General features: G+C 38.5%; 1 protein-coding gene across 2 annotated transcripts in view; it reads left to right on the forward strand.

Annotated features, from left to right (window-relative positions):
- Positions 1-13,029, forward strand: part of PDS5A (PDS5, regulator of cohesion maintenance, homolog A (S. cerevisiae)) — an 84,521-nt gene that overhangs the window by 67,236 nt on the left and 4,256 nt on the right. The window contains exons 25-30 of one of the 2 annotated variants that reach the window (XM_009869558.1): positions 477-591; positions 3,570-3,702; positions 4,325-4,444; positions 5,870-5,932; positions 10,162-10,307; positions 11,505-11,610. In XM_009869558.1, the coding sequence (XP_009867860.1) occupies positions 477-591; positions 3,570-3,702; positions 4,325-4,444; positions 5,870-5,932; positions 10,162-10,307; positions 11,505-11,610 (683 nt within the window). The remainder of the gene's footprint in view (positions 1-476; positions 592-3,569; positions 3,703-4,324; positions 4,445-5,869; positions 5,933-10,161; positions 10,308-11,504; positions 11,611-13,029) is intronic. The other variant, XM_009869559.1, reaches the window with a different exon arrangement.

A 13,029-nucleotide genomic window follows, 5' to 3' on the forward strand; every position in this document is an offset into this window, starting at 1 on the left:
TAATCGTTAAGCAAATTGCTTTTGTAAAGAAACACTGGATAAGTTTAATTTGTTTCCTCATGTTATATTAGGAATATTCATATCTAAACTTACTTAGTTTGATGTTGGCATAAAACATAAAATATTTTTCTGTGTATTGCTTAGAATTATACATGTAAAAGACAATGCTGTTATTGTGATAGTTGTTTTGCTCAAAAAATACTGATTTATGATCTTCTTTCTGCAGTAAGACCAAGTACTTCTGTAGTAGTAAAACTCATTAGTGTATTTTTAATGATTCATTAAAAGTAAAATTTGTAGGAAGAAGACACAAGTCAACATTTTATGTTCCATATTTCAAAAAGCAATACTTTGAAAAACTTTAATCTCTAGAGGTCCCTTCCAACTCCGACAATTCTGTGAATCTGTGAAAAAGTGTTTATTGTGATGCATATGGGTGTGTAATACAGACATTTATGGTTTTTTTGTTATTGCAGAAAAGTTGCTATCCTTGCTGCCTGAATATGTGGTACCATATATGATTCATTTACTGGCGCATGATCCAGATTTCACAAAACCTCAGGATATTGATCAGCTTCGTGATGTCAAAGAGTAAGTGACAAAAGATTCTAGAAGTCATCAACAACTGTTTAGCAGTGTATTCTGAAAGCCCAAATGGTAGCCTGTAGGTCACACCATAGTATACCAAATAAGTGCTTCTTTTACAGTGATGATTTTAGGTCTTTGTATTTGTGCTTAGGATTATCTGTAGATTGTCCCAGCACACTTAAGAGATGCCAGGTAACATCAGTTCAAGTATTTGTGAACTTTTAAAATACAGAGCTTCTCCAAGGCTCAAAAACATAATGCCACTGATGCTGGGTCAGAGTCCTGCTTCACTGGAAACCTTTTGGAAACCTTTATTTTTTGCCTCTTGCAAACCTACTAGAATTCGTGCTAAATTTGCTGCAGGCTTACCATTTGCATTATATGTCTCCAGTGCAGGCTTAGTGCTTCTTAACGCATTCAGCACAGATTATTGTATGCAAGCCTGTCATACAGAAGCTTGTTCTGTACTGTTTCCAGTTTGAGACTTTCTTGTATGCCTCAAGTAATCTTTCCTTTGTTAACTAGGACTCCTGTGTTCCTTTGTGTCCTGTACTGAATTAAAAAAAAATAGTTAAATTTTAACAGTTTTTAAAAATTGTTAAAGTGTCATGTCCACCAGCCTTGGTTTCAGTGGGTTTGGTTTTTTTCTTGTATTTATTTTTGGTGCAGCTGTGAGCTATGTTGTTTTGATACTACAAAGGCATGCATAACCACATGCTACAATATACATCATGAGAAAAGCAGTTTGTTCTTGGCATGAGTAGACCAGTTCGCATCTTAATTCTTTTTGCCCCTTTGCCTATGAGAGTCCAAGTCTGATTCTTTCTTTAAATGAAAAAGTGGTTATGTTCTGATTTTTGAGTTACTGGACTCATACCTGGTCAGAATGTGGTCAGCGAGGATTTCTTCCCTAACCAGCAAGCCTGCATCTTGTCCCAGGACTCCCAGTTCCTGGCAACATCTGAAAGCATCCTCCAGCGTGTACTTTCTCCAAAATGCATGGAACAAGTTCTGTTTTTCAGTTATTAATACTTCCTCTGAGAAGTGCTTTCTAGTGCACAAAGCTTTTTTGGACAGCCCTTGTGTAGCTTTCCTTTGTTGTCAAATTTCTTCCCTCATGTTTGTCACAGGCTGGCTGAAGTAGCCAGAGAGGCGTGCTCCAAACAAAGAAATACTCTCTGCAGGAATTTTGGCAGGAATACCTCTGAATAGCCTCCTGAGATAAATGCAAAAGACTTTTCTCATATAATGTAATACAGTGCTGCTTTCAAGAGCTCTGAGAGTCATGGTGTTCACTTTAAAGTGCTAACATAGATGCTTGCAAGCTTGGAAAAGCAGACTGGCAGTGTATTTTGTAGTTGACTCCCTAGTTCTTCTTGGTTTTACATTGCCTAAATACAGTCACGTAAAGTAAATGCATGCTTGGCAAGTTCCTTAAGTGTAATCTGTGATATTTATTGTTACAAAATTTTTGAAGCTTACCCTACAGAGGTATGTTTGGGTTTTGGTTTGATTTTTATCTTGAGACAATGTTTTTTCTTCCAAATTCACATGCCAGAAATCCTAAAACAGACCCAGAGAGTTAACCTGAGTTATATGACTGTGGTCCTCTAGGTGCTTATTTTTTTCTATGTGAAATCCCACTGTTGTTTTGGAGTGGTCTTGCTCAGGGTTGATTTATTTGATATGTTGACTTAGCAAGTCAAGCTGACATGCGTTAACTGGAATTACCGGAGTAAAATTTGTCCTCAATAGTAATCTTGGGACAGCATGGAGTTTTGGAGAAGCTGAAGTGCAGTGCCTTACTGGTCCAGTATTCATCCCATTTAAGTTCTCAAGAATAGCAAATAAATGGATGTAAAGGTATCTAGCAGATTTATTTACTATAGCATCTGTAGCTCATGGATGCAAGTCGGAATATAGATGTCTTATTTTATTTGAACACAAGGTAACTGTTCAGGTGTTTTGACAAAGCACATCCTTGTTTTGCTTTGATTTTTTTGAGAGAAATCTTCCTCCATCTCCCGCATTGCAATCTTTAATTTGTATTAGTTAAGAAGTTTGGGGGTTTTGTGGACAGGGAATTCTAATGTTCAGTCATCCTGTTTCCTGGTTTCTTTATTGGCCTGTTTCTACAAGGTAATCTCTCTTTGAGAGCTTCAGAATTAAATGAGCTACTGGCAAAGTCTGCATTTCTTGGACCCACCCATGTGTCTTTCCCAACTAAGTATTATTTTGCCATATTATGGCTGTTGCTGACCCTCTAAGCTGTGAAGCTTCATAGCAAATGATAGTGTGGATGGATTGCTTGTGCTTTAAGATTTTTTCCATTGTGATATAAAACAAACTTTTAGTCAAAATACAATGGGTTTCCTTATAAATAAACTAGATTTAAAGAAAGAAAATGGGAAAAGCCAATTCCATTATGTCTCTTTGTAAGGATTTCTTTTCCTACCATGTGGAGCGTTAGCAAGAATCTGACCTGCTTGATTTTGGATCTCCTCTCCTATTTGAATTCCAGTATTAAACCGTGTAGTGTGGATAACTGTGTAGCAGCAGTATAATTTGTTTGAGCCTCTTTTAAGTGTGGTCATCGTGTGTAGTTGATAGGAACACAGATATAGCCTGAGGTGGTGATTACAGAATTTCATCTAGATAATGGTAGCACCAGAATTTTTGCTCCTATTTATATTTGGAAGAAAAGAAAGTTGATTGGTTGGGCAGCATTTACAGATATAATAAGAAGCACACTAATTTGGCAGATTTATTCTGAATAGTATGATTGAGACTCTGTGTGTTAAAGGTCTAGGTTCTGTTTACACCTTCAGATGATGTTATCTGTTCATGGTATCTTCAAATTGATTGTGATTTCTCTAAGAAAAAGCTAGTACAGCTGACAGAAAATTTTAAGACATCGCTATATGTGGGAGCTGCAGTATAAAAGCTGGAATGTAATTGCTTGTGGTTTTATGGCTCTCTAGGTGCCTGTGGTTCATGCTTGAAGTTTTAATGACAAAGAATGAGAACAATAGCCATGCCTTCATGAAAAAGATGGCAGAAAACATCAAGCTTACCCGAGATGCTCAGTCTCCTGATGAGCCAAAGGCCAATGAAGTAAGAAATGCAATTCAGATAAGTGTTGGGTGATGGGCTCTGGATTTCACAAGCAGTTGATGAACAGGATTTGCAGGAAATCTGAAAGCACTAGCATTTTGATGGTCTTTTAGAGAGTGTTAATTGTGAGCATGGTCTGTATGTTGCCAGTCTTACTCCTTCAGAACCTTGCTGACCTGATCGAGCACACAATACCCAATAAAGTTAATAAATAAAACTGGTTAAATATTCCTGTTACTACCTGCTTGCCTGCCTTATTTTACTGCCTGGTCTCCCAACATAAATATCTTTTACTGTGAGGGAAAGAAATACTGTATTATATGGCTAGTGTTAAACCTACTAGTTTCTAACACAGATGAGAAGCCGTTTATGGTGATTTGATTGATAAAAGTTTCTGTTATACAGCAGGGGCATGTAAAGTATTGTTTGTTTTTATTAAATAGTATCGTACGAAAAATGGAGACCTCTGTATGTGTTGGAAGAGATGAGTGTGGTTAATCATGTGATTACAAAATAACATCCTTAGTGACAGTTATTTTAACACATAGATTAAGCTTTTTAAAGAACTGCATTCTCTCTACTTAAATAATTCCTAAAGCATGCTTTTCTTTTTTTCATTCAGAAACTTTACACAGTATGTGATGTAGCACTATGTGTAATCAACAGCAAAAGTGCTTTGTGCAATGCAGATTCACCGAAGGACCCTGTATTGCCAACCAAATTTTTTACACAACCTGAAAAGGTAAATTTGTTTCTTTAATTTTCAAAGTAATAAGGGGAAATGCTTTCACTTCTCTAATTCTGAGTTCCTGAATCCTTCTCCCGTTGCCGCTGAGCCTGGGTCTTCCCCAGTGCCCCCTGCTCTGCAGCATCAGTGGGGATTGCTGTCGGGGCGGGGGGTGAAGTCAGGTTTGATATACGTTTTGCATATATATATAGTTCACTATTTATTATTTCCTTATTCGTTAAATCTGTCTTAATTTTTTTTCCTATCCGTAAGTGTCTCTGCCTCATTCCCTTTTCCTTCCTGTTTGGAGAGGGGGTTAGAGAGCATCTGTCTGGGTTTAGTGGCCGGCCCAGCCCTAACCCACGACAAATTGAGAGCTGGTTATCTCCATAACATAATAAAATGAGGGGGAAAATGCATGTATTTTATGCTCAGCAAGTAAATTTTTTAACGTTGACTGTCTGCTATGCTACTCGTGTATGATGAAAGTGTGCCAGAAATGTTTGTAACCAGGTGAGAGCTGATTAGAATAAATACTGGTATTTTAGCACATATTGCAAGGTCATTTCATTGAAGTGTTTTACAAGTGCATCGGGATATATGAGAATACGTGTATGTTCTGACTCTGTGTCTGAATTAGAATGCAAAGCAGACAAGAAAAAAGGGAACTTTTTTTAATGTTTCTCTCTGTCAGTAGCTGTTTGGCTATTTGCTTGCTGTACAAGTTGGTCCTCTTATTGCCTAGTAATAGTGTTGGTGAGTAGAGCTCTCCTGTGAGCGATAGCACTACTGTTCTTCAAGAGGCATGCTTACAAAAAGTGTAAATGGAACCAAAGTAATTCTCTGGACCAGACTTGGTGTTGGTTGTATTGAAGAATACATTTCACAAGTTTCTCTGTTAATTAACAGCCTTTCCAGAGTCTGTTTAAGCAAAATTTAGTTTGCTTTTTTAATTGTGAAATGGCAGGTGCCATGGCAACAGGGAGATGGTGTCTGTGATAGCTACCTGCATTCAGATTTAGTGTTCTGGTCTGTGTAAACTGTACTCAGAGTGAGAAACTTAACTCTCAACTTGTTTAGAGAAAACAGCACCTTTTTTCCTCTCTTTGGATTTCCCATTAAAAAGATAAAAGTGAGAAGATAGAGCGGGCAGTTTTGTTTCATTTCAAACAATCCACATCATTCAAGAAGAAAAAACATTAATCCCAGCTTAAGGTGTGGCATACTGCCATTCAGTAATGCTTGCTACAAATCTCTAAAATACTGTTTTGACCTATCTTTCTTTGATTGATTTGTTTGTCAGCAGGTTGTATGGTGTGAAATATCTGTAGCACTTGATACTAGCATCTAATTTGAGAAGTCAGTCATGTATATATATATAAAAAAAGCCCTGCAAGATTGAGAAGTCAAACACAAACTGATTTTTATTTTTTTATACAGGATTTCTGCAATGACAGGAATTACATTTCAGAAGAGACAAGGGTTGTTCTTTTGACAGGAAAGGTACTGTATTTTGAGAAGTTACAGTTCTTTGAATATTACTTGTGATTTTTTTTAAATGTCCTGGACTGCTGTAGTTTGAAATTTGTTTTAAGAGTTTGTGTACGATAATTTCTAATACTTTTATTTGATGACATAATTAATGTCTTTAACATACTATCTGGTGAGTACACACCACCAAGATTCTTATGTGTGCACGGAGGCATAGATTCTTGATTGCCTACAGTTTTTCACATAGCTACAGCTTTTTCCATTATGCAAATAAGTGTGGCATGGAGTTACAGTGCACATATTGAATTGTGACACCACAAATATTGGAGGTCTTAAATTTTCAATATTAATATTTTTAATATAGTTGTTAATGCTGTTAAATGCAATTGCAAATGTCTACACCCTTTTAAATATCTTACTTCAGACTGAATTTGGTTGATACCTTCATGGGGCAGAGAAAATACCATTGCAGAAGGGAGGTGTGGGGCAGCACAGAGCAGCAACAAAAAAGTCATAAAAAACAGAATCTATTTTTATATCTTTTGCCATCAGCTGTCCTTTATTAGGATTCTGAAACTGTCTTTCCTAGGTTCTGGTTAAATTATGTTGAAATGGTTTTTAGTCAAATGCTGGGGTTTGCCCATGACAGGGAAATTGGACTAGATGATCTCTAAGGTCCCTTCCAGCCTATGCCATTCTAGGATTCTGTGATTCTGTGATAATTTTCCTTGAGCTTAGTGAAAGAATGCTGGCTGGCTGATAAAATATAAAATCCTTACAACAGTATAATCATGGTTCTAATGTAAATTCTAATGTAAATTTTCTAATGATTCTAATGTAAATTTCATGTGCATTTATTTATTAGTTTTCATGTTTTCTGTTCCATGAACTGTTAACTGAATTAGTTTCTGTGGCAGTTGTTTGTTGTAAGAGTAGGGACGAGTGAGCACTTGTAGATAGCAGTATCATTAAAAATGGCTGCTTCTCACACTGATTTTTCATTTGTACAAAAATTTTCCACTGTCAGAGCAGTTCATGTGGGTGAGGTTTGCTCATTTGGTAGAATCCCAACTCTACTTGCTTTATGTTCACCCTCTGACACCAGCCTGGATGCTGGAAGGGAGGGGGCAGGCAGATGTTAGACACCTTTTTTTTGGCAGCAGCCAGTACCAGCTTGGTGCTTTAAATATCCTCAGAAGAAGGTATCTGTCTACTGCTGTTTCACCTTTGATAGTGTTCAAATGTAATGAATGAAGCATCTGAAGGAAGTTTCATTGGTTGTGTTAAAGTCAGTACATTTCTCTTTTGACAAAGCTTTCAGCAATGTAGACTAAAGCTATTTCTCCACTATAAAAACACACCTTACTGCTTCTCTCTTGCGTTCTGTTAAAATGGAGTTAGACTGGGGGGGGAGGGATGTTCCATACTAAGCTAGCAGTATTTAGGTAATTTTCAGTGTTCTGGGAAAACAAACATTTATTCCATGCTTTAATAGAATACGCAAACGCGCCCTTTTTTCCTGCCTACTTCCATTTCGGAAAATGCAGATGTGGTGTAAGGATACCCCACTGACTCTGAACAACGGTCCTTTTTGGCCAGGTATTGTTTCTCCAGAGGGCCAACACAATTAGGGAGGGAGTGCAAGTCTAGCCACTTTCTGCAGTACCTTCCCCTTCTTGCTCTCCCAGCGTTCATAATTTTTATAATGGGATGCTAGACTCTGCATCTGCACCTGTTGGTTTTGATATCTGCTCACAGACTTCTACCCAAATTTATCTGCTCTGGTTTTAAGCCTCCTGATGTTCTGCCTTCACAACCTCTTATGGCAGTAGGTGCCAGGAATTCGCAACCTGCTGATTGTGCAGGAGCACTTCCTTTTTTCTCTGGAACATTCTTCTCTCCTCTGATAGCTGTGCCAGATGCTTCCTACTTTTTGTAAAATACTCAGTAAATTGAGCAAATATTATGAGAATAGTATGTTTAAGTAAATGTTGTGCAGTATTAGCATGGAGATGATAACAGCTATGGAACATGTGCTCGGCAACAGGCTGTTTCTACGGAGATTGTTGCGCTTTTTTGCCAGCCAAATGTTTTCCAGCATCTGTAGTATCTTTCTGCTGTCTGCTCCCTTATAACTTCCACGCATGGGAGTTATTTTTTCTTGTGGGAATGTCTCAATAAATTGACTTGGTCTCTGAGGAAATGTAAAATTATATGAAGAATGTGACATGTCAGTTATGAAAACTTTCTTGACTCTTCTCCAGAAAAAAACTTCCTGCTGCCTACCCAGACTGACCAAATCAGTCAACGGACACCAGCCTTAACAAGTTGTAAAATACTGTCGCTGTATCGAAGAACCTCAGAGTGGATAGTGTTAAATATTTTTATACTAGCTTTCTTATAGTAAAAGCATACACATTTCCTCCTGTGTCAGTGAACCTAATTCTTCACTACATTTTGGAAAGCTTTTCCAAGAGGTGCTTTGCTTTGCAAGTATAGGATGTTAGAATCATAGAATTTCTCAAATTGCAAGGGACTCTAGGAGTCATGACTTCCAACTCCCTCCTCTTCACAGGACTACCTAAAAATAAACCATACGATGACAAGCATTGTCCAGACGCTTCTTGAACTCTGACAAGCTCAGTGCCATGACTGCTTCCCTGGGGGAAGAGATCACCCCTCAGCCTTCTCTTCTCCAAGCTGAACAAACCAAGTGACCTCAACCCCTCCTTATAAGTCTTGCCCTCAAGGCCTTGCAGCACCATCCTTGTCACCCTCCTCTGCACACACTCTAATATTCTGATGTCCTTCTTACATTGAGGCACACAGGACTTGAGGTGGGCTTGCACTGGTGCAGTGCACTGTGGGACAGTCACATCCCTTGTCTCGCTAGCAATGCTGTGCTTGATGCATCCCAAGCCTTTTTGGCTTCTAGAACACACTGACTCATATTCAGCTTGCCAACAACCCAAACCCTCAGATCTTTTTCTGTGTGGCTGCTTCCCAGCTTCTCATCCCCCAAGGTATATGTGTAACCAGGCTTACTCCATCCTAGGTGGAGAATCAGGCACTTGCTCTTGTTAAATTTCATGCACTTGGCGATTGTCCAGTTCTCTAGTCTATCCAGACCTCCCTTACAGAGAGATCTTATAGGCCCACAAGTTCCCCTCCATTTACAAATGACAAATAAATCTCGGAGGACACCTTTCCTAGTCAGCTCCCTTAGTACCTTGGAGCACAAGTCTTTATGAGGAACGGCTAAAGGAGCTGGGATTTTTTTAGTCTGGAGAAAAGGAGGCTGAGGGAAGACCTTGTCGCTCTCTACAAGTATCTGAAAGGAGATTGTAGTGAGGTGGGAGTCAGTCTCTTCTCCCAAAAAACAAGTGATAGGACAAGTGGAAATGCGTGCACATTGTGACGGGGAGGTTTAGATTGGATATTAGGAAAAAATTCTTTACTGACTGGTGAGGCATTGGACCAGGCTGCCCAGGGAAGTGGTAGAGTCACCATCCCTGGAGGTGTTCAAAAAATGTGTAGATGTGGCACTTCAGGACATGGTTTAGTGGTCATAGTAGTGTTAGGTCAGTGATTGGACTTGATGATCCTAGAGGTCTTTTCCAACCTTAGTGATTTCATGGTTCTACCTGCACCAAGAAGTTACCTTCAATGTGCTTCAGAAATTTCCCCAACCTGGTTGTCTCCATTGTATGATATTCTCAGCTGATGTCTGGGAAGTCAAAATCACCCATAAGGTGACAAGGGCGGTTCATTAACAGATAGCCTTTAATTCCTTGTAGGATAATGTAGTGGTGTTCTTGTCCTGGCTGGGTGGTTGACAGTAGACTCCCACAACAACATCTACTTGATCTGCTTTAGCCTTCATCCTTACCCCCAGAGGCTTTCCCCCATATTGAGACTGAAAGGATATTGCCACATCCTTTCCGTCTTCTAATATTGCCCAACATTCTGGCTTTTGTTGAGTCTTCTCCAGCTGCTATCCCTTCAAAGCATGAGAGAGAGAGAGAGCAAGGCAATCAACATGTGCTTTTAAATTATAAGAAATAGAAGTAGGTTATTCAGTGGGCTTTCAGTAGAGATGAGGTCTGTAGCTCTAACTGATGGCACCATGATTAAGACTGTTAATCCAGAAAAAGTATTTTAAAATACTCGAGGAAAATATTTTAAAAAATAAATATGTATCTGAAGTTTCCATCTTCTAAGATGTAAACATTTTCTTCTAGCCAAAACCAACTGGTGTATTAGGTACAGTGAACAAACCATTATCTGCAACTGGAAGGAGACCGTATATTAGAACTACAGGATCAGAGACTGGAAGCAATATCAGTGTAAACTCTGAGCTGAGCTCTTCTGCAGGAAACAGATCAAGGTACAGGAGTTTGAAATTTCTTTCATCGACTCATTATTCCTCATTCTCTAGTGTGCTTGGGTTTTTTAGGATAGAAGATGATTTGGTATCTATGCCTGTGTGTTTGAAGAGTGTCTATTATGTCCAGTTTTTAAAAATATAATACTTTTCTATAGGTAAAATCTCCATCTTTTGCTTTTTGGCTTGGGATTTTTTTAGTAGATAAAAATTCAGTATGGTGTGTAGGTGTGGCCTGCCTGTAATCACATATAATACAGTGGAAGCGACACTATACTGTCGGAAATTTTAGTAGTTAATATATTCACATCAGAAAATATATTAATCGAAGAGACCAGCCATAGTTAATACTAAACAGATTTTGCAAGTCACACATTTTGGATGTATAAATTAGGACTAATCCTGATTGGTAACAAGAAACATTTTTGATGTAGATGACATAATCTAACCTATTTAAGATTAAGAACAATTAAAAAGAGCTTGCTGAGGAGTACCAGGTACTCAGTGGAGAGATGCAACATATGATTGTAATATTCGGTCTTTCTTCTAGTAAATGTTGTTTTTACGTGGATCCAGAGTTTTTAAATTTGTCTTAATCTGGAGAAACAGTTTACAATTTCAAATTTTGATATTGTTTATTTTGTTGTGGAATTGATTAACTGGGTAAGGTAAGGGGTTAAAGTTGAGAAAGTCAGCACTAGTTACTACTTTTCATAAGGCCAAAGTATAACTCCATTCTGAATTTGTTTTATAAGTGTGCATGATTCATGCTCTTATAATCTTGATAAGTTTTTTTTTTAACTGTTAGTTTCTAAAACTATTGTGTGTTTGTGTAAATTAACTTGAAGTTTGAGCATTGATGATCTTTATTTTTCTTCGCTAACTTTGGCAGTACTGGCTTTTTCTGTCTCGGAAAAAAACACGGCTTCATTTAGAGCGTTGATCTTAGTTTGCAGAAAGAACTATATGGCATTGTGTCTGTGATACAGGATTTGGCTCAATGGCTAGCCAAGCCCTTTCAGACCTTTCCCAGTTCTGGGAAAGAAAATGTAAGTGTAGTCTTGGGCAAATTCAACTATCTTTTAACTAATTAAGCCTGCCTGCACTGATTTTTTTCTTTTTTGCAAATGTTTTTACAAACATTTTTCTTATTTTGTCCTGTATATTTTGCGTTTATTTTGTCTTCAATTATGCTACCAGGGAACAAAGTTCAGATATATCGGAAACTGGCGTCAGTGAAAATGATGAAAATCCCGTGAGGATTATTTCAGTCACACCAGCAAAGACAGAACCTGTGAAAAACAAGGTATGTCTGGAGATTTTATGGATTTTAGTTCTATAATAAGCTTGGCATTGAGGGTTTATTCAGTACGCATCACTGCGGGTGGTATCTGAGGAACTGCTAATGTTTTATTTCGTTTCATGTACTTATATCCCTTTCGTAGCCCAACAGAAGTTCCCTTGTTTTCAAAACTACTATTTGTTTTATGCAGAGTAATTAATAGAGCTCATGCTCAAAAATAGCACAGGCAGATTTGTTTGTTCAGTCTAGGGGAGAGAAGCCTTTCAGGGGATCTAATCAGTCTTGCAGTATCTAGATGGTGACAGGATAAAAGGCTACAGGCAGAAGTTGCTTCAGGGGAAATTCTATCTGGATGCAAGCAGGAAAAAAATAGAATTCTCCATTGCAAGGACAATTAAAAATGGAGTAAGTTGCCCAGAAAAGTGATGGAATGTTGCTTTTCACAGCTTGGCTTGTCAGGAGCCCTAGATAACTCCTGAGACTGTGCTTTCAACAGAAGGTTTGACCAGATGACTTCCAGACATCCGTTCTAACCTAGATGATTCTGTGTTTCTAAAATCAAAATAGTTTTTTTGTAATAATGTAAGGATACATAGATGGTTCGTGCAGTATTTTAAGAAGTTACATATCTACTCAGTCTTTTATGATTAGATGAAATCAGAGTAATAAGCAGATGTTTTGGATTTGTTATCAAATAGAAAAACTTTTTCTTCATTTTTTTAAAACAACAAGCTAATGAAGATGATCTTGCCCAAATGTCAACATATGGTTCCTTTTTGGGGTCTTTTTCCCCAAAATAGGGTTGCTCTGATAAGTTAGATAAGTTAGGCAAAGCATTTATGACAGAAATCTTCAAAAATGTTTTCTAAGTTCTCGAAACCTAGCTCTATGTGAGGAGTTGGAAGGGACCTCTAGGGATCATCTAGTCCAGCCCCCTGCCAGAGCAGGATCCCCCAGGACAGCCACAGGAACGTGTCCAGGCGGGTGTTGAAAGTCTCCAGAGAAGGAGATTCCACAACCTCTCTGGGCAGCCTGTGCCAGTGCTCAGTCACCCTCACCGTAAAGAAATTTCTCCTCATGTTGAGGTGGAACTTCCTGTGTTCTAACTTAAACCCATTACTCCTTCTTCTATTACTGGGCACCACTGAGAAGAGATTTTCTCCTTCCTCTTGACACCCACCCCTCAGATATTTATACACATTAATAAGGTCCCCTCTCAGCCTTCTCCTCTCAAGGCTAAACAGCCCCAGTTCTCTCAGTCTCTCTTCACAGGAGAGATGTTCCAGTCCCTTAATCACCCTCGTAGCTCTCCGCTGGACTCGCTCCAGTAGGTCCCTGTCTCTCTTGCATTGGAGAGCCAAAACTGGACACACTATTCCAGGTGTGGTCTCACCAGGGCAGAGTAGAGGGGGGAGGAGAACC

This window comes from Apaloderma vittatum, unplaced genomic scaffold (assembly GCF_000703405.1).
Source record: "Apaloderma vittatum isolate BGI_N311 unplaced genomic scaffold, ASM70340v1 scaffold10085, whole genome shotgun sequence".
NCBI lineage: Eukaryota > Metazoa > Chordata > Aves > Trogoniformes > Trogonidae > Apaloderma > Apaloderma vittatum.